The sequence below is a fragment of the Chlorocebus sabaeus genome, chromosome 11 (assembly GCF_047675955.1).
Source record: "Chlorocebus sabaeus isolate Y175 chromosome 11, mChlSab1.0.hap1, whole genome shotgun sequence".
NCBI classification, from domain to species: Eukaryota; Metazoa; Chordata; class Mammalia; order Primates; family Cercopithecidae; genus Chlorocebus; species Chlorocebus sabaeus.
Genome location: NC_132914.1, coordinates 93,336,429 through 93,362,445, shown reverse-complemented (window position 1 = coordinate 93,362,445; position 26,017 = coordinate 93,336,429). Strand labels below are relative to the sequence as shown.

At 41.1% G+C, this 26,017-nt stretch overlaps 1 protein-coding gene and 1 non-coding gene across 3 annotated transcripts in view; one reads left to right on the top strand and one right to left on the bottom strand.

Moving 5' to 3' along the window:
• Positions 1–10,878: 10,878 nt before the first annotated feature.
• On the bottom strand, positions 10,879–10,950 carry TRNAD-GUC (transfer RNA aspartic acid (anticodon GUC)). The gene has a single exon. It is a non-coding gene; the product is annotated as a tRNA-Asp (tRNA).
• A 411-nt stretch (positions 10,951–11,361) lies between these two features.
• LTA4H (leukotriene A4 hydrolase) overlaps positions 11,362–26,017 on the top strand; it is a 34,533-nt gene continuing 19,877 nt past the window's right edge. The window contains exons 1-6 of one of the 2 annotated variants that reach the window (XM_008004308.3): positions 11,362–11,615; positions 17,984–18,114; positions 19,616–19,736; positions 22,604–22,672; positions 24,879–24,983; positions 25,933–25,985. In XM_008004308.3, coding sequence (XP_008002499.2) covers positions 11,457–11,615; positions 17,984–18,114; positions 19,616–19,736; positions 22,604–22,672; positions 24,879–24,983; positions 25,933–25,985 — 638 coding nt within the window. In that variant the 5' untranslated portion in view covers positions 11,362–11,456. The remainder of the gene's footprint in view (positions 11,616–17,983; positions 18,115–19,615; positions 19,737–22,603; positions 22,673–24,878; positions 24,984–25,932; positions 25,986–26,017) is intronic. The other variant, XM_008004307.3, reaches the window with a different exon arrangement.

Here is a 26,017-nt window from a genome sequence, read left to right as displayed (position 1 = left end):
AAGCTTGCAATCAGGCTTACCTGGAAAAGAAACGGAAGTGAATGAGAGGAAAATCAAGTATGACCAAGGCCAGCAGTTGTAAAGAACTTTTTCTCGTAACTTGAAAACAGCTTCCCTCCCTACTTCATCTACTTGTAACTCCTACTCAAGCTGGGGTAGGGAGAAGGGTGTTGGATTTGTGTCAACAACTACAGAACCAGGTTGCTGCAATGCAGTGAATGTTTCTGGACTGGTGCAGGGGTCTTAAAGGAAATCTCCTGGCAGGGCACAACTGTCTAAACTTCAAAGCAGCATGTCAAAACCTGGCTACAATCTGTTCACCAAAAGACATGTACTGCTATGGAGCAGCACCATTCATAATAATAACTCAGAACTGGAAATCACCCACATGTCTATCCACGGTTGAAAGGATAAGTAAATCATGGTATATCCACACATAGAACACTGTACAGCAGCGAGAATGCACAACCTAGATGTACACACAACATTATGGAGAAATTTTGCAAAAGGAATGTTGAGCCAAGGAGCCAGGCATGACAGAATATACTGTATGTGTCTGTTTATGCAAAGGAAAGATAAATAGCCAAACAGGTCAAGGTAATATGCTATTGGAAGTCAGGCAGCAGTTACCCCTAGGAAGCAGGATTTTATAGAGACTGAAAGGGAACTTAAGGGAGGCATCTTGTGCGGTGGTGGTAATGTTCTGTTTCTGATCTGCGTGCTGATTGCGCTGGCATGCTCAGTTTATAAAGTTGAGTGAGCTATACACTTATGTGCATTTTTATGAATGCATAGTATGCTTCAATAACAATGTTTTTGAAAGTGTTTACCATTAGTTGGGGGGTGGGCATTCTGTATCGCAAACAAACATATTGCCTGGTGGCATCAGAGGACAAGGGCAGGTGCAGAAGGTGGATTTTTCTTTGCCGCAAAGTCAACAGAGTGAAACACTGAATAAAAGGATGCCTGGAACCTCCTGTGAAATCTCATTTGCTCATTTATACATTTGTTCATTCATACAACAGTCATGTGCTGAGAGGGAGAATACATAGTCAGGATCTTAAAGACACACCATCTAGAAGGGAAGGCTGACAAGTAAACTGACAATGATGCAGTGTGGTAACTTCTTTGTTGAGGATAACACTAGGGTATTAAGAGACTACTGATTTGGGGGTCCAGGGCAGTGGACCCCAAGAGAAGGAGTCCTGACATGTTTGATTAACACTTGAACTGAACTTTCTCCAATGCCCCAAGTATTTCTTGAGCCTCTAAGGCAGTGAGCTCATTTAAAATGCACACAGATCACCTGGGGATCTGGATAAAATGTGGATTCTGATCTAGTAGGTCAGGGCAGGCCTGAGATTTGCATTTTTTTTTTTTTTTGAGATGGAGTCTTGCTCTGTTGTCCAGGCTGTAGTGCAGTGGTGTGATCTCAGCTCACTGCAAACTCCACCTCCTGGGTTCAAACAATTTTCCTGCCTCAGCCTCCCAGGGAGCTGGGATTATAGGTGCGTGCCATGCCTCAGACTCAGCCTTCCAAGTAGCTGGGATTGCAGGTATGCACACCACGATGCCCAGCTAATTTTTGTATTTTTAGTAGAGATGGGGTTTCACCCTGTTGGTCAGGCTGGTCTCGAACTCCTGACCTCAAGTGAGGCCGCCCACCACGGCCTTCCATAGTGTTGGGATTACAGGCGTGAGCCACTGCCTCCGGCCAAGATCTGCATTTCCGATGAGGCTTCTAGGAGGCACAGATGTTGCTGCTCTTCAAACACACTTTGTGAGGCCTAAAGAGAAGGCCATGCGATGGTGGGCACTGTCTGGCTCCAACTCAGGACAGCTTGACAGCCTATTTGGTTCAGGCCAGTCCCTCCCAAGGACACAAACAGAGAAATAAAAGACAGAACTGTGTGGGAGGAGACATGGGTGGCTGGGGAGGCTTTCCAGACTGTCTGTGGTCAACCATGGGGTGGGGTGGGGTGCCAGAAAGGGATCTGGGAGGAGACCACTTACGCTATTTTACAAAATTGGCAGAACTTTTTCTCGTGCGTCTTTCATTTTGGCTTTTCCAACTGCCCAAACCTTGTTTTGTTTTGTTTTGTTTTGTTTTTGAGATGGAGTCTTGCTCTGTCACCAGGCTGTAGTGCAGTGGTGCGATTTCGGCTCACTACAATCTCTGCCTCCTAGGTTCAAGTGATTCTCCTGCCTTAGCCTCCCAAGTAGCTGGAACTACAGGTGCATGCCACCACGGCTGGCTAATTTTTATATTTTTAGTAGCGATGGGTTTTCACCATATTGGCCAACATGGTTTCGATCTCCTGACCTGGTGATCTGCCCACCTTGGCCTCCCAAAGTGCTGGGATTACAGGTATGAGCTGCCACGCCCTGTCCCAAACCTTTTCTTGACATGCACAACAGACTGGAGATGTGACTATAAATATAGAATTCGCGTGTATGGCTGCACAAGGAAGGAGAAATTTCACAGAAGATGGAGAAACTGGTCAGGATTGCCTCAACTATGTTGTAAGGTGAACATTAAAAAGGTGGCTGAAATCATTTCTTCTATTTGTTCACACACTGAAGGGAGGAAGGGAAGGGTGTCATATGTACCTTTTTCTCTTAGCGATGGAGATTCTACTAGACTCTAGCCCAGACTGGAGGGTGGGGGGCAGAGTCCGGAAGGGGAGGAGGAGAACCCTGCCAAGGTTGTGGGAAGAGTGGGAGCGGGAAGGGCATGCAGGCTCAAGGAAGGGCAAGAGAGTGCAGAGAGCTTAAACACCTTGGTTCAGCATGGCTGACGCAGGGTGTGTCCAGCCACTCAAGTGGAAGCTGCAGAGCCCCATGGGGCCAGTGGTAGACACTATGTAGTCCACAGGAAGTCAGTAAAGGCTGCTTTTGTTTGTGGTTGGGGATTCCAGTGACCTTTATTTTTTTCATATCAATAAATAACCTTTTGACTGAGAAATATATTCACGTTAAAATTCAAAAGGCTTACAAGATTATTCAGTTGAAATATCCACCTCTCACCTCAGTTCCTTGGCCTTCCTTCTCTGTCCACACAGGCAAACAAAACCATGAGTTTCTTGAGCATCCCTCCAGAAGTATTTTATGAAGATATGAACAAAGTTTTAGAATAAATTCTCTTCCCCCTTTCTACACAAAACAGTGAGTCATCCATAGTCAGAATTTCATCAGGCTTCCTGACCACACCGCTCCTTTACTTTTCCAGATATCACTTGCCATCCAAGACACGGACTTCCTTGGTTTTCCTTCTTCATCGAGGCCATTCGTTTCCAGTCTCCAGTCTCCAAAAAGAGACACATGGCTAGTGTCTCTTTTTCTCCCTGTGTCATCCACATGCTGAACTCCCAAATGTGTATCTCCAACCCAGTTCCAGCTTTTCTTCTGGACTCATATGTCCAACTGCCTACTCAGCAACTCCCCATCGAGTCACAGACACTTCAGATTGAATATGTGAAAGATCGACAGTTGGGCACAGTGGCTCACACCTGTAATCCCACCACTTTGGGAGGCTGAGGCAGGAGGATGGTTTGAGGCCAGGAGCTCATGACCAGCTTGGGTAACACAGCAAGACTGCTGTCTCTAAATAAATAAGTAAATAAAATTAGGGGAAAAAAAACGACTGGACTCCTGAATTTACCCTCCCCCACTCCAGTCTGCTTCTCCCACGATCACTCCTTCTCAGCTAATCCTACTACATCTTCCTGGTTTATCAGGTCAAAAGTCTTGGCATTATCCTTGACTCTGCCCTTTCCCTCATACTCCATATCTAAACTGCCAAGAAATCCTAGTAGGTCTGCCTTCAAAATTTATGCTGAATTTGATCACTTCTTACTAATGCTACTGCTGACTCCTGTGTCCAAGCCACCATCATCTCTCACCTGAGAATTGCTCTCCCAGCTCCTACTTTTGTTCTCTCTCCAATCTGTTTTCCTATAATAATTACCAATAAAACTTTCTCAATGGAAAAGACCTACATGTTTGCCTTTTAAAGCAACAAGGGAAGAGGGCAAGAGGATGCATGGGCTTGGGAGTCTATTTTCTCTCCTCCTGTGTACACCTCCTCTAATCTGTCTCCCATGCTGCCACAGAGCAATCTTTCTAAAAGACAAGTACCGACCATGCATATCCTGGTTAACAGTTGTCGACTTCCTGCAGCCTTAAAGGTAAGTTCCAAGCTCCTTCCCAAGGCATGTGAGGTTCTTTCAAGTCCTCACATGCCTTCCCCTTCAATTCACCTCCCAGGTCTACCCGACATGTTCTCACTTTGCCAACTACTGCAGGTTGCCAGTGAGGGAATTTTCCAGGCAGAATGTGGAGAAAGCAAAGAGAAGCAACATATTTCTGGAGAAACACATAAGGAAATACGTGGAGTTGTGAGATAGGCTGACGTGAAGGTACAGTCCTGTAACCGGTTACAGGAATAGTGACTTTTATTTTTTTCCTAAGGAGAAGGCCTGGAGATTATCACCAGACCAACTCAAAATTACAAAGTTTTCCAGAGCTTATATACCTTCTAAGCTATACATCTACATGGAAGTGTGCATTCATCAAAAGACATAAATGATTAACTTCTTTTCGTCCGTAACTACGGTCTGAGTCTTGAAGACCTTTCTGTGGAGCGTCAGTAAATTTACTTAATCTAAATGGGTGCAGATGCTGGGGTGATTACCCTGATCTTATCTCCTGCTAAGTCAGGGAGGTTTGGGGAGTTCCTTCAGACTCCCAATGAACTTGTTTAACCATGCTTTAAGGTTCAGGAAAGGCGTGGGCACAACTCTTGGTGGGCTTTTGTTACATCCCAGCCTTTGTACGGGGCACCGGCTTTTAATGTCGAACTTAACCACTTGGTCAGCACTGAAACAGTTGTTATGGAGGCCTGCATTAGTGAGACCTGGCCTGCCACACCAGGCTGAGATGGGCACACTGCTTGAGCTCAGAGCTCGAGACCAGCCTGGGCAATATGGCAAAACCCTGTCTCTACAAAAAAAAAAAAAAAAAAAAAAAAAAATTGTATATATATATATACATGCAAAAATTAGCTGGGCGTGGTGGCTTGTGCCTGTGGTCCCAGCTACTCAGGAGGCTCAGGTGGAGGATCACTTGCACGCCCAGGACACAGAGGTGGTGATGATCTGAGATCATGCCACTGCACTTCAGCCTGGGTGACAGAGCAAGATCCGGTCAAAAAAAAAAAAAAAAAAAGAAAAAGAAAAAAAAAGAAAAACAAAAAGAAATGTTTGATTTAAAACTGGGGGTTTATACTACTTTGGAGATAATAAGCTGAATGATTTAACTTGGTGTAAAGGGGGATACACATTTCTTTTTTTGTTGTTTAATTGACATAAAAAGTGTACGTATTTATGGGGTATAGTGTGATGTTTTGATGCATGCAGAGGATACACATTTCTGCAAAAAAGAGGCAAGAGGCAGAGTTTAATCAGGAGTTAGCTGGACCACATAAGCAGGCAGAGCGAAGGGAGAAAGCCATTCTGTTTAAATGGCAAGATGGTCTCGAAGAGCACGCAAGTGTGGAGTCCAGAAGTACTGCTGCAGTCTTCCATGTCATTTTTCAGAAAATTAGGATTCTCAACTCTTACAAACATCAAATGCCAAAATAACAACAAAAAAGTGAACTTACACAAGAAATGAGACTCATCTTTCATTTTAATATAATTTCAGATTTAAAAAATCATAAAAGCATACAAATATAATAGTATTATAATATACTGTGAATAACTGGTTATTTAAAAAAGTTTGCCAAAGCTTTCTTGAAAAAAAAAAAAAGCCCACATTCATCTTTTAATCCCTTGGATTTTACGCCAAAAATTCTAGTATTTGAAAATGGGCCTTAAATCAAAAAAGGCAGATAATATCAACCGGCGATGTTAGTAAGACCTTGAAGGATTTTCAGCAGGGGAGTGAGATGATTATGTTAGAAAGAATGCTCTAGCAGATAACACAAGCAAGAAGGAAGAAAGATCTGTCCACGATAATGTGGTGGAAAACCAACAGATAAGGGCAAGTATCTGGGGCAAAACTGATAAACTCACCCAACTGAGACCAGGAGTCTTGGGAAAGATTGAGTTCCCTGTAGAGGACAGAAAACCCAAGATAACACTGTCTTAAACAAAGCAGAAATTTCTTTCTTTCTCAAAGATAAGAAATTCAGAGCAGTTCACATGGGGGTTCCACGATCCCCAGAGACCTGGCTATTTCCAGCTCATGGCTCCTTCTACTTTGCTCCTCCACCACTCTCAGCACACAGCTCCAACCTCATGATACAACATGGTAGTTAGAGCTCTAGCCATCAATGTATCTTATCTACCTTCCAGGAAAAGAATAGAGAAAAGGCTAAAAAGAAAAATAAAGTTACTGTTAAGGACACTTCTCAGGAGTTGTAATTGACAATTCCACTTACATCCCATTGGGCAGAACTTAATGACATGGTCTAACCGCAAAGAAGGGAAATATCTACTTCCGTGTGGCCATGTGTCCAGCTAAACATGGAAGGTTTTACTACTAAGGATGAAAAGATACATAGGTATTAGGAGACAACTAATGATCTCTGTCACGCCAGATGTATAACCTGGAGAGGAAAGAAGAAAGGCAGATTATTGAGAAGTGTGTGAGGGCACTGCATTAACCTGTAGGATTTTGTACCTTCAGAATTGTTCTTTTCCAAACACATCTCTACTTCTGGCCCCATGCCTTGATTCCTGCTAAGTCCATCTGAAAATCTGCCCACCTCCCACTCCCCATACTCAATCCTACCATTTTTCCTATTAATATTCTGCTCATCCTTCAAATCCCATCTCAAATGCTATGTCAATCATGACGTTATTCTTGACCTTCCCCAAAGGGATAGAACTTGTCCCTCTAGAATTTCATGTATAGTTTTCCTTGGGCCTTAGTCTCCTCTTAACACCATGTTGTCTTAGGTCATTAGTATAGCTGGGTACTAGAGTATAAATTATCCAAGAGGTAAGACAGAGCCTTCCCCAGTTATTTTCTAGGTAGCACAATGTAGTAGAATGCATTTAATAAATATCTGAAAATTACACTGACTATTTCAAGAAAGGAAAGGTATATGTAAAGGAAGGGGAGAAAACAATGTAAAGTATTTTTGCCCTTTTAAGGGAAGCATTTGTGCAACAATTGAAATTTCCCGTAAATGCATTTCAAAACATATGATCTTTGCTAATGTTGCCATTCCTTTTTAGAGGCCTAATTTGGTGTGACTTGTTTTGCTGTACAAACCATGGTTGCTTCTCATTTCCCAGGCTGTACTAAAAGCTCTTGCTAACACAACAAGGAAAAGTAACATTAAAGTGGTTAAAATAGACAAAATAAAAGCCAACTGCAATAATCATATTAGCTAACATGTAACAAATGCCCAATCTGTGCCAATCACAATGCCAAGCAGTTCCCATACTTTATCTCATTTCATCTTTTCAACAACTCCATGGGCCACAGGTTCCTCAATTATCCTGAGGGGATTGAGGGATTAAGTAACATTTCCAGGTGAACAACAGGGCTGGAATTCTTCCTGTTCATATGGCTCTATAATTATAGGTATTATTTCTTTTCATAATATTTTATATAGATCATCTTTTCATCTTTAAGTCTCCTTTGGTAACTAGACCCTGATATTACCTTCTTTTATTATTGTTATTACTATTATTTGTAGAGACAGGGATTCACCACATTGCCCAGGCTGAACTTGAACTCCTGGGCTCAAGCGATCTGCTTGCCTCAGCTTCCCAAAGTGCTGGGATTACAGGTGTGGGTCACTGTGCCCAGCCTTACCCTTCTTTTATAGATGTAGTGGAAAGCTTCATTTTTTGAAGCATTTTCAATTTCCCATTGGAGATCAATAATACTCCAATTGCTTGTAAACTGCATATTTTGTACATTCTATATTTGGGGTGAGTGGCATCTCACAAAACAATTCCTACTATGTATTTATTATTTGATGAATATATTAATGGAGGAATTTATTTGTGGTTGTCTGTGGATATTTTCATTTAAACACAAGTGGCATAAACTCTGTGGGTTCCTGGTAATCAATAATAGGAGATGATAATGATGTTCTTATTAAAACGAACTACCTTTTCTCCATACTAGATAAAGAAGATGATTTGATTGTGTATTATTTGAATAAATGAATTCTATGGCATCTATTGTATTTGTCACCCTAGATTTGGTGACCTCAAAAAATGTTTGTGGCTCTGCATGGTGGCTTACACCTGTAATCCCAGCACTTTGGGAGGCCAAGGCAGGTGGATCCCTCGAGCCCAGAAGTTTGAGACCAGCCTGGGCAACGTGGCAAAACCCTGTCTCTACAAAAAATATAAAACTAGCCAGGCGTGGTGGCGGGTGCCTGTAGTCCCAGCTACTTGGGAGGCTGAGGCACGAGAATTGCTTGAGTCCAGGAGGTTGAATGTGCAGTTAGCCGTGATCACGCCACTGTATCCAGCCTGGGAAATAGGACAAAATCTTGCCAAAAAAACTCAAAATGCAAATGTTGATCACAGATTCTTACACCCTATGAATTAGGACCTATGCAGGTGTAAGGTATTAGAATTCACAGTTTGGGATTTTTTTTTGTTTTATTTTGTTTTCCTTTGGCTTGCAGGGGCCAACACAAGGATATCCAGAAATATAGCCGTTTATTTTGTTGTTGTTGTTGTTGTTGCTGGAGCCAAATTTCGTCAGTTTTGATAGAGAATTCAGCCATATCAGCATCTTCAATCCATCAACTATCCCTCACACCTCTGAAATTTTTACTTTCGTCGTCTTCTCTACCTTTTTTCCTCTGAGTCGATCCTTCTGCAGAAACTTTCCTCTTCCCCAGAAGCCCTTTCACCTCTATATCTAAACATGTTAAAGTTTCTCTTGCCCTAAAAAGCAAAAATTTAAAAAATACTTTCTAGGCCGGGCGCGGTGGCTCACGCCTGTAATCCCAGCACTTTGGGAGGCCCAGGTGGGCAGATCACAGGTCAGGAGATCGAGACCATCCCGGCTAACACGGTGAAACCCCGTCTGTACTAAAAATACAAAAAAATTAGCCAGGCATGGTGGCGGGCACCTGTAGTCCCAGCTACTCGAGAGGCTGAGGCAGGAGAATGGTGTGAACTTGGGAGGTGGAGCTTGCAGTGAGCCGAGATCGCGCCACTGCACTCCAGCCTGGGCGACACAGTGAGACTGTCTCAAAAAAAAAAGAAAAAGCTTTTTCAATGCTGCATTCCTCTCTAGCTGCCCCTTTATCTTCCCTTCTCATATTGGCCAAGCAACTTGACAGTGGTTTATGCTCCACCTCCCTCTTCTCTTCATTGCTCAATCCACTACTCTCTGGTTTCCATCTTCAACCAAATCACAACAGTCAACAAAACCACCACCTTCCCCACTCTCACCCCACTGCCAAATCTTCAGAATTTTCACTTCTCACTTTGGTGGTCCTCTGGACTGCATCTGGTATTGATGGCTGGCTCTTCCTGGTTTATTTCATAAGTTTCTCTTCCTCTAGCCCTTTAAAAAAAAAAAAAAATTCTGGTGTTCTCTCAGCTTCCAACCTGTTTTCATTACCCTTATCTTTACACACTCTTCTTGGGTTGAGTTTACCCACTGTCATAATTTGATCCACCACGTTTTGTGACGTGGTCATGTCTACCTGACACTTCCCCAGAGCTATGGACATAAATATCCAAGTGACTCATGGACATCTCCGCTTCGACTCTCATAGGTTCTCAAATTTCATTGTCCAATATTGAATTTAGCGTCTTCCCCTTAAATCTGTCTGACTTAGTTTGAATATATGTCCCTACCAAATCTCATGTTGAATTATAATCTCCAGTGTTGGAGGTGGGGCCTGGTGGGAGGTGTTTGGGTCACAGGGACAGATCCCTCATGGTCTGGTGCTGTCCTCGCCACAGTGTCTTATAGGATCTGATTGTTTAAGAGCGTGGCACCGGACCCCCAATCTCTTGCTCCTGCTCTGGCCACGTAGAGGCCTGCTCCTTCTTTACCTTCTGCCATGATTGTAAGCTTCCTGAGACCTACCCAGAAAAATACTGGAGCTATGCTTCTTGTACAGCCTGCATAACTGTAAGCCAATTAAACCTCTTTTCTTATAAATTGCCCAGTCTCAGGTATTTATAGCAATGCAAGTACAGCCTAACATACTGTCCTCTTCATATAGACTACTACCTCTGGTTAATGACTAGCCAGTCACTGAAGCCAAAAGACTGGGCCCCCTTAGTCTCCTCTCAATCTGTGAATCCACTTACCTAAGTATTCCTACCATTCATTCCTTCCTCTCTACTCTAACTTACTACTTACCTATGTCAGGCTCCCAGCATCTTCTGATTGAGCCATTTTAATAGTTTTCTAAATCTCCTGCTAATGGTTTTGATACCACATTTTACAACATGAGTCTAACCATGCGTTATCAGTCCCCTGCTGAAAACTCTTCAATGGGTCCCCCATTAATGCATCCAGGATTAAAAGGCCACCTGTTTAAGGTCCTTCGAAACCTAGCCTCTTCCAATTTTTCCAGTTTTAATTTTGAGGCCCCACCCTAAAGGCAAGGCATCCTTCAATCCTCCTTCACCTGCCACAAGGGCCCCAGAGCTGAGCTAGACGTCCCAGCTCTGCACTCCCATTGCGGCCAGTGTATAACTTTTATAGAAATTCATTAGTTTCTAAGATGAGAATGTTGGCTTTCTCCGTTTGAGAGCTGCAGGGTCTAGGGATGTACATAATAACCATTCAAACTGACAAAACAACCGTTTAAACCTTGAATTGCTTGAAACATGTTTAAACCTTGAATTGCTAAAACAAAAACAACTCTCGTGCCTCCCCGTCGGGGAATCGAACCCCGGTCTCCCGCGTGACAGGCGGGGATACTCACCACTATACTAACGAGGAACTGCACAAAAGGTTGTCTTCTGATAGGCCTTTTCTACGTTTTTGCTCCGCCCGGCCCTCGCTGCATGCACGCACCGATGACCTAATTTTCTTATGTTTGCCACCACAACTTCCACGGAAGTTGAACAGAGCCAAAATGGTAGTGTTCTGTTTTATCTCCCCCTCCACTTCTCATCATTTCCCTCAGGCCACCCTTCTTCTAACTGCCCGGACTCCCCTTCTCTTCTTCCCCAGCTACAGCTGCACTCTCGATCCCTCTCAACACTCCTAACACACACGCTCCCAGGTAGCCAAGCGCCCGCTTCCGCGCGGCACCATGGAACTTGTAGTTCCTTCACTCATCCCCCAACGCTCGTCTGGCATTAAGAAACTTCCTTTTCCGGCGTGCACCGCGAATCCCTCCCCTACTTCTTTACCTCTATCCCTCCTCCTCAGGTTCTCTATCGACGAGTCTGGTAGCTGAGCGTTAGGGTGTAGGTCGCAGTGCGGTGTGATCCCCCAGAGCCATGCCCGAGGTAGTGGATACCTGTTCGTTGGCCTCTCCGGCTTCCGTCTGCCGGACCAAGCACCTGCACCTGCGCTGCAGCGTCGACTTTACTCGCCGGACGCTGACCGGGACTGCTGCTCTCACGGTCCAGTCTCAGGAGGACAATCTGCGCAGCCTGGTACAGTGGGGCGCCTGCCCAGTGCCCGCCTCTCCCAGGCTCCCCGCCCCACGCCCCTAGTCCTTGCGGGCTCCCGGATCTGCGGCTCAGCCCGCCGCGGCCCCTGCCTAGCCCCACGTCCCCGTCTGCTCTTCTGTAGCCCCCATCCAACTCATGTTGTGCACTTCTCTTCGGCCCCCAGATCTGCCACAGCACCCCCTCTCAACCCCACTTAGCCTCTACATCCCTTCCCTCACCCCCCACTTACACGTCTGTCTCCTCCGCCCCTCGCCCCGATCCTCTCTCCGAGGTCCCTGGGCACATCCCGCGCCTGGTCCACTCCTCTCAACTCACCCAGCCCTAGGTGTCATCTTTGCAATAGCCCCCATAATTTTAGTTCCCGGCTCTAATTACCCCATGGCCTCCCCATTGCCTCGGCCTGCGGCCCAGAACCCCCTTCCTCGGGCCCCAGGCTTTTCCCAGCCCCCAGCGCACCTTCCTCAGTCAACAATCTCACCCAAGTCTCAGATCCCATGTCCTGTCGATCCCTGATCCCACGGTTGCCTCCCAGGAACCCTTATTTCGATCCACAGGTCTGCAAGGCACCACCCATCCGTCTCCCTCCCAGTTCCCTGGATCTCCCTGCTAGTCGTTCTCAAGCCCCTTAGGATTCCCAGCCCCGGCCGGGCAGGCCTCTTCTCTCCCCGCTACTTTTAAACTAACAGTCCCGTCTTGCTAACTCTAGGTGCAGCTCTCTTCAGGGTCCTTTCTACTTTTTAATCTTACCAACTTTCTTATCTTCTAGTAATTTAAGGACGGGTGGGACATTGAAGTTTTCTAAGGATGATTCAATACGCTTTATTAGTAGTTGGTTCCAAGGAGCCAAGTAGTTATTTCACTTAGAAAACACATACTTCTACAAACTCTGTAACCATTGGAATGAAGAAAGGTTGTAGATTCATGGAATATTATTCAGTGATTTTATCTGTATCATATAACCTATATTTAATGTTCTTGCTCAAATTGCCCGATAGTCTTTGGTTTGTACCTTTCACCGGAAGAATTTCATAGAAGAGCATTTTAGAAATAAGAGGGTCATGAAAAGACAGCCAAATTCGGCTTCTTCACCAGGGCAGGATGCTACACGTGTATTTTACACAGTATATAGCATAGTGAAATCTACTAAAGCACATCAGTAAGCAATCAGATCAGATCGGGCAGATAAGAATTGGTGGGTTTCAGGCCTCTTTTTCCTACTTGTGTAGGAAAGATCTGCATTTTGATTTCATTAATATGAACTAATAAGTACTTAACTTTCTAACTCTTTGGCCTTCAACATTTTGCTAAACTGATTGATTTGAAAAATAGTTCGATTCCTCTATGTACTGATACGTAATCACCAAAAGTACTATAAGAAAGAAAGATAAGCAAGAAGGCATCTATTTCCTTGTAGATCACACTTTGGTCTTCTTGAAGTACCATGCTATCTTTAATTGTAGTAGCAACTTTGGCTGGGCAGGGCTGAAGTCCTATTTCATTGCAGTTTCAAAACTAAACACCGCATGTTCTCACTCATAAGCGTGAGTTGAACAATGAGAATACACGGACTCAGGGAGGGGTACATCACACACCAGGGCTTGTCGGGGGCAGGGGCCTAGGGGAGGGATAGCTTTAAGAAAAATACCTAATGTAGATGACAGGTTGATGGGTGCAGCAAACCACCATGGCATGTGTATACGTATGTAAGAAACCTGCACGTTCTGCATGTGTACCCCAGAACTTAAAGTATAATAATAAAAAGAAGAAAAACCACACTATGGGACTGCCATATTTGAACATGTGTTTGTATGTCCTACACTCAAAAGTACTAGAGATTTAAAAATTAAGCAATTCAGGAAACTTGTGTTCAGATGTGAATGATTCCAAACCAAAACCGAGGTTGCTAGTGGAAGAAATTTAAAGAGGTTTTTCTAATATATGGACAGCAAATTCTTCCTTGAATCTTTAGCTGCAACATATATTTCAGAAGAAATATTCCAGTTGGTTTAAGATATAATAAAACCTTGACTAAGCCCCAAACCCACTCAGAGCTCTCAGTTAACTGGAAAGTTCTTGCTCTTCACCTTTATTTTAAAAAATTAAATTATAAACTATGCTGAAAAAAAAAGAAAAATTTTATAGCTTTTTGCTGCTTAATACGACCTCACACTTACCTCTGTTTTGTAAAATAAAAACTTTAAAAAAGTTATTTGAAGTTCAGGTGTACGTGTGCAGGTTTGTTGTATAGGTAAACTTGTGTCATGGGGGTTTGTTGTACAGATTATTTTGTCACCCAGGTATTAAGCCTAGTACCCATTATTTATTTTCCTGATCCTCTCTCTTCTCCTACCTCCACCCTCCAGTAGGCCCCCGTGTGTGTTCCCCCCGTGTGTCCATGTGTTCTCATCACTTTTGTAAAATAAAAACTTTACCTCTATTCTATAAGTAAGCAAGAGTCAGGATGTTTACATTTTGAGAAGAATGTCCCAATCTAAAAATCTGCTCATTGTTTTCACATTCCCCAAATCTAGAGAAAAGTGAGATTTTAAAATTGTGATTTCTGATAGGCATGTCTGTTTAGCAAATTACAGCCTGGAATTATAATAATGTTAGATGTTATACAAGGAAGGCAATTTGTAGTGCAAAGTGACATCTGTTTATAATTGTTTGCTTATTTACGACAAAAGCCTTAGACCAGGAGCTTAACCTTATTAATTAGTTAATTAATATTTATTTAAAGTCAACTGTTTCTTTCCTCCACTAGATTGTGGACTCTGGAATGTAGAGACTGTGTTTCATAACTCTTTGTATCTCAACTAGTATAGTCTATGTCTGGCATGTAGAGGACATTCAAAAGGTTGATTAATGGATGATTTCAATTAGAAAACAGATTAGAAAACAGTGCCTAAGCTTAACATGGGCTACATTGATAATAGTGCCAGCTGAATTTCAGAGGTGAGATGGGAAGACCCAGTGCCAGTGCTGAGTCAGGAGAGACATCATGTCTTCTTTTCCTCTCCATTCTTGGAGTCTGTGATGTTGAGGAATGCTGAAGGAGCTTTAATTGGACAAATTCTCAGCTTTCTAAAATTCTTTTCAAGTTTTGTTTTATTTACACTGAAGTTTGATCCTCCAAATTTATGATAACTTTCAAACATTTTTTTTCTTTTCACTGAAACTTTCAGGAATGTTTAGGTATTCTTTTGGTTAGTGGCTCGAGGTTTTAGTGCCATGGCCAAGGCAGAAGCCAGCAGTTAACAATAGGTATTTATGACTGCAAACCATCTTGTCTTCACTAAGTAAATGGCTCAACTGGAAATCAAATCAAGGTGGTTTTTTAGTTTTAGTTTTGTGTTTCACACATAAACCTATGCTTTTTTTCTTTTCCATCATATCCTTGCACATAGCAAGTAGAAAATGTAAATACAGACAGCATAATGAGGCATAAAGCTTTTTTTTTTTTTAAAAAAAACTCTCCTTTGTTCTAGAAAGGATTGAGACTGCTTGAAGCAACATATATAGTATAAGATTAAAAATAATTAAATAATTCGGAGGAAGAGAGAATAAGGATAGGAGAAACAAAGTCCATGGCATAAAGCCCTCTGTACTTTAAAAGAAGTGGGCCACAAGGTTGACATGGAGCTTCCTACCGGCCTGTGCAAAAAAGGAATCAGATATCCATTCCATGGCAACTGACCAGCTACTGAGAAGTACAACTGTTTTTTGAGGGGATGGAGGTACTGTTCAAAGAGGATACTATGAAACATAATAAATTATATCCTATCATTAGTAAAGCTGTTGATGCTTACCACGTTTCTTAAAAAGTACTAAATCCAACTTGTCAGTGATCCAGTTTTCTTTTTCTTTCTTATTACAGTTTTTGACTATTTTTTAAAAATAACATCACTGAAAGAAGGGGAATTTTAAAAAGTAGTTTGCAAATGATAGTTGAGGCTTAGGACTTGAGATATACAGCTTAAACATTGCAGTTTTTGTTTTCTCTTGGTCTAGGACCTGCTTCATGCATTAATTGACACCTAGTGTTTTTGGGGCAGAGTGCTAAACCCTGGGAATACAGACTTAAGTAACATTCTCTGTTTTAGAACCCTTAGTCTAATGGAAAAAGAAACCATTATAATGCAGTATAGTAAGTATTATAGGAAAGGGTAGGGCCAACTGCTATAACAAACACAGGGGATAGCAAAAGGTTTCACAAAAAATAGTTGTCACCATGACACTGTTCATGATTCTAAACAGATTTGGAAAATATAGGCAATATAGAAAACAGGATATGTTCCACTGGGAAATGACCCAGTTAATTCATCTATATGAGCATGTGTTGTTATAAACACAAGATACTCAAATCAAGTTTTTAAAACAAGTTAGCTATTCTGAATAGCTATTCAGAACTAGGTACTAGACTGTGAAGAGACTAGAGAGGTACTAGAATATGAAGGAGTAACCGTATTATTTTAAATAAGATATAAACCATATCTTCTACTAATTTAGAGTAAGGATAACAGATGACGTACCCCCAAAAGAAAGTAGCCTGAAATAATTGGCTGTTAGGAGGGAAAAAGATGGTACTCTCATAACAAATTTGGCTGCTCTTAAAAAAAAGTAAAAGAAAAAAAAAGGAAAACAAACCGAGATGGAAATTTCTTCCCAAACAAAAATTGTTGACTCCAGAGAGGTGGGAATCAAGTTTAGTGATTGTCCTCGTGATGATTTCTGAGCTTATCACACATGATTAACTAATATAAAAGCAGGGCAGCTGGGAAATGGCTGGTTCTTAGCCTTACATGTAGCCAAGCCAGATTTCAGAAAAGGAAAAAAAATAATGCCAGAGGTAGGGAGATCTGATAGAAAGCAGTTCTACCAGTCCAGGGCCCGACCTGCGTTAGTAGTGGAAAGAAAGGAAAGGTATGAAGACATTGTGAAATAGCAACTTTTAAGTGGCTGTGTGGGATTGGGAAATGGGATCAAACCTTAGGGAACTGGAAGAGTTATTTGAACAGAATCAAGAAATCTGGGGAGAAACCTGATTCAGGGAGTATAAAAGTCATTTTTGGAATTTTTAGAAGCCTATTCAACGTGTGGTGCTAGTCCCATGGAAATGTTGAGCAGACAATTAGACTGAGGTCCTGGGGAGGGAATACAACTGTGGAACTAGAATGGCAGGCATCTTCACAAAGATACTAGTTGAAGATGTGGGCATGAGTAAGAGCTAGGGAGTGAAGGATATGGCAAGAAAATCAAAGGACCAGGGCTGGAACACTGGGACATATCCATATTTTTGAGTTGGAATAAAGGAGGGGAAAGGAAAACATTAGACAAGGCAAAGAAGTGAAGGAAGGGGTTTTAATCAGATGACATGGTCCATAAGGGCTGTAAGTAGACAGAGGTCAAGGTTATTGGACAGAAAAGACTGTTGATCAGGGTAGGGGCTGCCCTTTCAATAGCAAAGGACCTGGAAGCTGGATGGAAGAAGGGGAAAGGGAGGATGATGGATGAGGAGGTAGAAGTAGCAGTCATAGCAGTCATAAACTCCCTTGGAGTTTAAGGAAGGAAGGAGGAAAATTAGAATAGTTAGTGGGTAGATCCATCAAGCAGAATTTTGTTTATGTTGTTAGGAAACAGTCTTGTGGTATAGGAAGGTTCAAGATTCTAGGACAAGAGATTAGTTGAGAGATAATTAAAGAGTATGATTTCCAGGGCTCAGGATTTTGGGGATAGAAAATACTCTGACACTTGTTGCCACTCCTTCATGCCCAAAGCAGTTGTCCTTAATTGGCCCTGGCAAGTAGATATGGCCTCCCAATCCTCTGCAGAATCATTTGGTCCGAGTTACCATAACAGGTTGGGCTTTTTCTAGACATACAACCACAGTGACATACAGTCTGCTGATTTGCTTAACGAACATGAAGTTTGAAAGTACATGGGAGTTGGCCTACACGAGTTCTAGGAAGAAATATATTGTGTAATGTATTGAGGAGCCAGAGTGAAAGAAACTTAAGTTTTAGGTAAAGTTTTTCATAATAGAGAAAATTTTAGGAGTCAGAAGCAAACATATTTTGATTTAGATTTGACTTTTACTTAAAGGCCAAAATTTGTGTGACTGTCCTAGGGTTACTTAACAATATATATGCAAATCTTAGAATCCCAAAATTTTCAGGATGCTTAGAGTCTCAAAAAATGAGACCTAGACTAGCTTTTAACTCTTTAATTCTTCTAATTTCACTCTATATTTTACTCTCCACAAGCAACTGGTTGTTGTAACCTATATCTAATACAAGTTTTTTTCTGGTAAATGAAACTATTTTCTTACTATTTAAACATATTAATTTTAGGTTTTGGATACAAAGGACCTTATAATAGAAAAAGTAGTGATCAATGGACAAGAAGTCAAATATGCTCTTGGAGAAAGACAAAGTTACAAGGGATCGCCAATGGAAATCTCTCTTCCTATTGCTTTGAGCAAGTATGAATGTTATGATCTTTCTCTTTTACAGCTAAATAATGGGGAAAAATATTTTTAACTAATTAAAATATCTTTTCTTTTTTAAATTTCAGTTTGTAAATATGTAATGATTGGTACACTACTTCTCCTCATCTTCTGTTCAGATTAAAGTTGATACAGCAGTTAAAATTATATATACTTAAGTTACTAAAAATGTTGTTTGTATATAATACAACAAGGACTTGGGGAACTGTTAGTTTTTAAACGATTCATCTTTTTACTAATATCTAGAGTATGGTGGGGGCATGCCATCCTAAAAAGGCATTTCGACATAACCTGGGCAGCTTTTACAAGCTGCACATTCCTTGCCCTTGCCCCAGAGGCCAGCTGCATTTATTAATGGGGCAATGATAATGCCAAAGATAGAACTGTTATAGTGCAGCAATCTTGGGATAAGTGCTTTAAATGCATTCTTGTATCTAATCCTTACAGTAACTCTGCTGGTATAATCTACACTTAAAGATGACAAAAGGGAACCTTAGATAAATAACTTATTCAAGAAAGTGGCAACCAGAATTGTCATATTGGGAGTATATGTCACCTCTTGATATACTGGGGAGGGGAAAAATGGTGGAAGTTATTGGCCTAGAACAAGGGTGTCTACCCCAGTTGTTCAGTGGCCAGTGTTTTCATGCTTTCTCTTTCCCTTTAAGAGAAGGGAAACGCTTAAGTCTAACTTGTGAGGTAGATGGTATTCACCCCATTCTACAAGGAAACTGTGGCATAGGGAGGTCAAGTAATTTCTCCAAATTTACGGTACCAGTAAGCGATCGAGTCAGGATTCGAACACCAGCAGGGCTGCTGGTCTCAAAGCTCTGCTGTTCCCTTATTATCAGTGCTTCTCAAACTCTCTGGGGTAAAGGACCAATTTTTATCCTCTTCAATCTGTCATAGACTGATACTTTTATAAAGTGCAATAAAAATGAAATATGAGGAAGAAGAGATGAAATACAAGCACACATTTTTTATTATTAGATTCCACAGACATAAAAATGACTCTAAAAGTTTTGCAATGCTGACTCCCAACTTCTGGTCTTGTCTTGTCCTGGGCCAGTAACAGTTTGCAGACCAGCACTGCTCTGTGTCATGCTGTGGCACCTGCTGCTGTGGTAGTTGAAGCTCCAAAATGATTTCTTTCACTTTTCCACTCTAATAAAAGATTAAATGATATCACAGATGCAAAGTACGTGACACACAATGGGGTACTCAACCACTGTTAGTTGCCATTACGCCTTCGCTAGCAGTTAGCCTGGGAGAGGTAAAAGGACCCACAGGCTGGCAGTTAGGTAGGAAAACTGAGAGGAGACTTACCCACTGAGGATACGGCATTCCTAGAGCTTACTGTCAATCAGTGATGAGAATGCATACTATGTTATTTATATTACTCAGTGTATGTATTACGAGTTCAAATTTTCACTAGATAGAATCACACTGTACTAATATATTTATTTGTTTCATACAGAAATCAAGAAATCGTTATAGAAATTTCTTTTGAGACCTCTCCAAAATCTTCTGCTCTCCAGTGGCTCACTCCTGAACAGACTTCTGGGAAGGAACACCCATATCTCTTTAGTCAGTGCCAGGTAAAAAGGATTCCAGAATGATTTCTGATGCAGAAAACTCCCAGCACATACGGTTGAATGAAGCAAAATGAACAGTGATTTTATGGATTATGTGGGTTTTACCTAATATATTAATTGATCTATGAAAACATATAAATTATTTATTTTCATTTTATCTTTCACTATTAATACACTCATGCATTACTTTAAATAAGAAGCTTCTTTCAGTTTGGAAAAGTCCACCTAGATTGGACTTTCTAGGCCTGACTTAGAACTTGGCAGAGAGTAGGTACTCAGTAAATACTCATAAAATGAAAGGAAAAATTAATAAATAATATGTACTGGTTATGAAAAATGCTAATAGTAAAGAAATGGGAAGTGAAAGATTTAATTTCCAAACCTTTTCCAGACACCATTGCCCAGAGGTAACCACCACTGAGTTTGGAATGTAACTTTTCCATATTTTTCTTACATTTACAAACATATATATTATATCAATATATTAACTGTACCTCTGTTTTCCATTTTAAAACTAAAGGTAAAGAGCCATACGATTAGAGATAACCTGTTACAAGGATAATACTTTTCAAACTGTCTTCTGAAAGAAAAAATACCTACTTTTCATAGCAATCAAATAATGTACAATTAAGAGAACTGACTTCATTAAGCATTTGCTCTATTTCCAGGCATTGTGCTAGATTCTTTACATGTTTCATCCCTCCCAATATTCCTGTGTGTTAGGTTCAAATTTCAATACAAGTCCTTTTAAAAAAGGAATTAGCATATGAATCAGACCTGTTTACTTTCTATGGCCACTTGAAACATCTTTTTAATCTAAGAAACCCTCAGTTTAATAATCTAGAAGAGATGAAATGTTACATGTAAGAGTGTACAAATTGCACAATCTCTATCTCATGAATATCTGATTTTCAGGCAGTATTTCTTAATAGAATGTCTATTAACCAAAGTTGGCAAGAAATGCAAGATTTGTGAGTCATGAAAATGTTAATTTTGAATATATTCCATTTCTTATTGGCAGCAATGTTGGGAATACGGGAAACAGATTTCAGCTAAATTAATAAATTATTGCAGCTGATAGAAAACATGTAGACATGATTTTGTTTGATGAATTTGCTTAATGTTGTTCTGTATGCATATTTGCCTGGGTTTGGCCTTATCCAGTGAAATGCATTTAAAAACCCCTTTGGTATTGCCATGTCACCTAACTAGAAACCATCAAGGAACTCTCGAGGCATGGTCTTGGAACTCTATTTTGGGAGAGAGAACCAGGTGGCTTTGCTAGTCCTATTGAATCCATCTAGAGGTCATTTGGGAGCCTATATCTTTGGAGAGCTTTCTGGAACTAAAATGAAAAGACCTGGAGTTTGAGGGTTTTAAGAAAGCTTGTGGTGGAATGAAGTATGTTTAGGATTTGTAATAGCTTCAGAGAAGGGTGTTAATATCAGAATTCCTTTGAGTTAGTAGACTATCTCAGTGAGGCTGGGTTTCCATTCCATTGCTCACCAGCAGTAGACAGACTTATTTGTACACAGACTGGTTATAAGATTGTAGGTGCTCTTTTTTTTTTTTTTTTTTTTGAGACAGGGTCTTGCTGTGTTGCCCAGGCTGTAGTGCAATGGTGTGAACTCGGGTCACTGCAGCCCAGAACTCCTGGGCTCAAGCGATCCTTTTACCTCAGCCTCCTGAGTAGCTGGGACTACAGGTGTGCACCACCATGCCCAGTTAATTTTTGTGTGTAGAGGTAGGGTCTCACTATGTTGCCCAGGCTGGTCTCAAACTCTAGAGCTCAAGCAATCATCTGAGCCTCCCAAAGTGCTGGGATTGCAGGAGTGAGCCACGGCACCCGGCCTCTAGTCATACTGGATGGAACCGATGTTAATAACGATTGGTGTGGCAGTAGAGAAACACTTTGCATATGATACAAATGAATATGTCTAGGTGGTATTGAGAGAGACTGTTCTTTCTCCTTTCTTTGCTTCTTTGTTTGTACTTAAACAACGTTTGCTGCAAGATTGAAGTGTCAAGACTACAGCAACATTTCTCAGGCTGTGTTCATTAGAACACTGGCATCCCATTAGCTGTTAAACCAGAGAGAAATAGGTTTTGTGTTAAAATAAGTGTAAGAAATCAAACAGGTTTCTTTATTGTAGGTCTGTTCAGAGCCTTCAGGAGGCTAATGTTCTTGTGGCTCTGCAAGACAGCGGTGCAGTATGCCACACTTCTCAGGTCTGTTTTGCTACAGAGCCCTTTTTTCTCAGGTTTCTAAAAGCTTCTCACTGGGCACTATTGTCGCCCAGAGGATAGAGTAGGAAACACTGCTTAACAGTTTCTCCATGCTTCAACTGAAATGTGAGGATTAACCATAGATTAAAGTGGAAAATCTGATTTTCAAAAGTCCAATAATCTATTTTTGGACTTTAAAAGATCGCAAGAGGCCAGGCGCGGTGGCTCACGCCTGTAATCCCTGCACTTTGGGAGGCCGAGGTAGGCAGATCACCTGAGGTTGGGAGTTCAAGACCAGCGTGACCAACACGGAGAAACCCCATCTCTACTCAAAATACAAAATTAGCTGGGCGTGGTGGTACATGCCTGTAATCCCAACTACTCAGGAGGCTAAGGCAGGAGAATCACTTGAACCTGGGAGGCAGAGGTCACAGTGAGCCAAGATTGCGCCATTGAACTCCAGCCTGGGCAATAAAAGTGAAACTCCGTCTCAAAAAAAAAAAAAAAAAAAAATTCCCAAGAAATGAGACCTGTTTTTATTTTTAAAAAAATATGTCTAAGAACAATGCTGCAATTTTTAATTATTTCTTAATGCTGTATCAGAAAGATAAATAGCTATTTCTTCCTGTTTCTCCCTTTTTCAGGCCATCCACTGCAGAGCAGTCCTTCCTTGTCAGGACACTCCTTCTGTGAAATTAACCTATACTGCAGAGGTAAATATTACAAATTATTAACTGAATTAAATGATGCATATCAGTAAATATGGTGTAAATGATAAGCAGAGATGATAATTGAATTCCTAGAGCTAGAATTATTTTTCTTAATGAAATTCTACCTGAAATATGTAAAAGAAGAGGCTGTGGCACTCATTCTGAATCTCTACTTTAAAGGCAGTTTTAACCATTTTAACTGTGAAAAAAAGGAAATGGAAACCAATCTGACTTTTAAAAAGGAATTCAGGGCCAGGCGCGGTGGCTCATGCCTGTAATCCCACCACTTTGGGAGGCCGAGATGGGCGGATCACGAGGTCAGGAGATGGAGACCATCCCGGCTAACATGGTGAAACCCCGTCTGTACTAAAAAAATTACAAAACATTAGCCGGGCGTGGTGGCGGGTGCCTGTAGTCCCAGCTACTCAGGAGGCTGCGGCAGGAGAATGGCGTGAACCCGGGAGGCAGAGCTTGCAGTGAGCTGAGATTGCACTACTGCACTGCAGCCTGGGAGACAGAGTGAGACTCTGTCTCAAAAGAAAAACCCCAAAAAACAAAAGAAAAAAAAAAGGAATTCAGAATCCTGGATTTAAAAATAAGAACTTAGGAACAATTTTTACTTAACTTTTAAAAGTTGACATTTGCAGGATTCAAGTTTCTATAAATGCATTCTGTAGCCATATAAGCCTAGTGGGCATATATTCCAGACTTGTCTGTATGCAATTCCAACTTATTCCCTTGGTGGGTACTGCTAATCCTTTCTGGAAAAGGTGGACTGTAATTACTAAATAATCACTATCCCAGATGCTAGACCTACTTAGACCAAGCAAATAGAATGAGGACCAACCCATATTTATGGGGCCTTCTTGCTTCCCAAATAATTCCACAACCAAATTACACCTAGGATAGTGCAATGATATATTATACTTGGAGGCAAAGAATCCCAGGGCTCTGGCTCTTCTCCACCACTTAATAACTGTGTGAAGTCCCAGCTACTTGGGAGGCTGAGGTGGGAAGATCACTTGAACTCAGAAGTTCAAAGCCAACCTGGGCAACATAGCGAGACCTCATTTCTAAAAATATAAATAAATAATGATGTGACCCTTGAACAAGTTTTATGACTTCACAACCTCAGTTGGCACATGTATATAACGTATCACCACCTGAATGAAGGGAGGTGGCTGAACCAAATTATTTCCTGAACACTTTCATGCTTTAGAATCTATAATTGTTTTAGCCCTGGTTCAGGAGTTTCTAATTCTGTGCCTGCCTCAGTCATAGCTTTGAGTCCTGAGCCATGCAAGAAGAACATGAAAGTCTGGCCCCTGCTGGAATGTATTCTTGCTTGATCATTAATACTTGGGAGAGTCCTTTATTCTGGCATTTGTCAGAAATCAAACTTTCAGAATCATGGAGCTAGGATACACCGTTTAATGACCATATGGTTTGCCCCATAGGGGTCTTTTCCATATGGATTTCCAGAGAAAATTATTTGACAGTTTTTAGCAATCAATTTTAGTTTTTCAGTTACTACTTTTAAAAGGTTCCTCCATTTGTAACTCCAAGTGTATGTTTTCAAAACAAAATTGTTCAAAACCATTCTGTCCTATAGCGAGTATATAACATCCTTTTGAATCTGTTTTGTGAGTGTAGGGGGAGCAGGGATGGTGGCTGCCATTGCCAGGGATGGTGCTGGGTTCTTTACTTATATTATTTATTCCTTGCAACAAGCCTTTGAAGTTTTACACTTACTTGATGGGGAAACTGAGGCTCAGGGGGTATATTTATTTGCCCAAGTTTGTGCAGTTAGTTATTAGGTGGCAGAGCTGGGATTTTAATCCAGTTTCTACTAAAACTCTGCTCTTAATGTGCATGGGTGAATGGATAGAAATTTCACATTCACTTTTAAAGAAACCAGTTTCCTATATTGCTAATTTTATTTACAAAACTGATATGTATATGTGTGAATGTATGTATATATATACTTTTTGTGTTTATATATATGTGTGCATATATATACACATATATACACATTGTGTCCGTGTGTGTGTGTGTATATATATACTTTTTGTATATGTATATACCTTTTGTGTTCATAGTCTGTTTATTAGATAGTCAAGAAGGGGAGGAAAAGGTTATTTTACATATATAGTTTAAGACACATAGAAGCTTTTATTTATGACTAGAAATGATTTTTCTCCTTGATTAGGTGTCTGTCCCTAAAGAGCTGGTGGCACTTATGAGTGCTATTCGTGATGGAGAAGTACCTGACCCAGAAGACCCAAGCAGGAAAATATACAAATTCATCCAAAAAGTAAGATCCTAGGGTCTAGATTTTTGTTTTCATTGGTGGTAAACTACAGTTAGCTTGTACACATCCAGAGGGCAAACTTACTTTTGAAATATTTCAGAATTTTGAGAACAGCTTTTGGTTTTTGTCTTCATTTCTTTTTCTTTTGTGCTTTTAAAGGGTTTTGTTCTACTTACAGATTGTTGTATTGAAGAGAGGGTTTGCTGTAGAGACAGAGTAGGGAGTGTGCCTGTTTTCATTTTCCCTCACTCCAGTCAGGGGCTGGCTTCCTGTTCTTTTGTGTTCTTACGCATTCACCTGCCCCGGTACTACAGTGGGGGCAAGTGGCTGTTGAGAGTGTTACAAAGGGAGGAGTCAAGACCAAAAAACCACTCAATTACCGTCCTGGTCATTAGACATGTATCTTTGACCTTCAATGTGTATGCATGCATGAGAGTGTGTGTGTGTGTGTGTGTGTGTTTTCTTAATTGACCTCACAATGGATAATTTGACTTCCACCGCAGCTTCTGTGGTTCCAAGTTCCCATAACTTTGGCATCTACTTATTGCCGGGTTACTGTGTGTGTCTCTACAATACGCCAATAGTGCTTTGAAACATAAAGGAATAAAAAAAGAAAACCAAAACCTTTTAAAAGTCAGGAGGAAAAAGGCAAACACATGGGGAAAGCACTTCCTGTAGGTTACTTTTTGAGAAATGCTTAAAATGCACCTTTTAATAGCATGTGTGATCTTGTTTTTCACGTGTGAGAAGCTTTTTGTTCCTAGCAGAATAAAAGGCAAATAGATGTTTTGAACAATGTTTTGTATCACAATTTCAAGCTATATGTTAAAGATGAGAACTACTAATATTAGGAGATTTGAAAGGGAATTTACTTAAATATGAATTGTCTTACTGTGTAACATTTGTGAACACTAATACAAGCACGTGGTGTGTGTTTGTTTGCCCTCTTTAGGTTCCGATACCCTGCTACCTGATTGCTTTAGTTGTTGGAGCTTTAGAAAGCAGGTGAGCTTTTGGAAAAATTTTCAGGTTTGTGG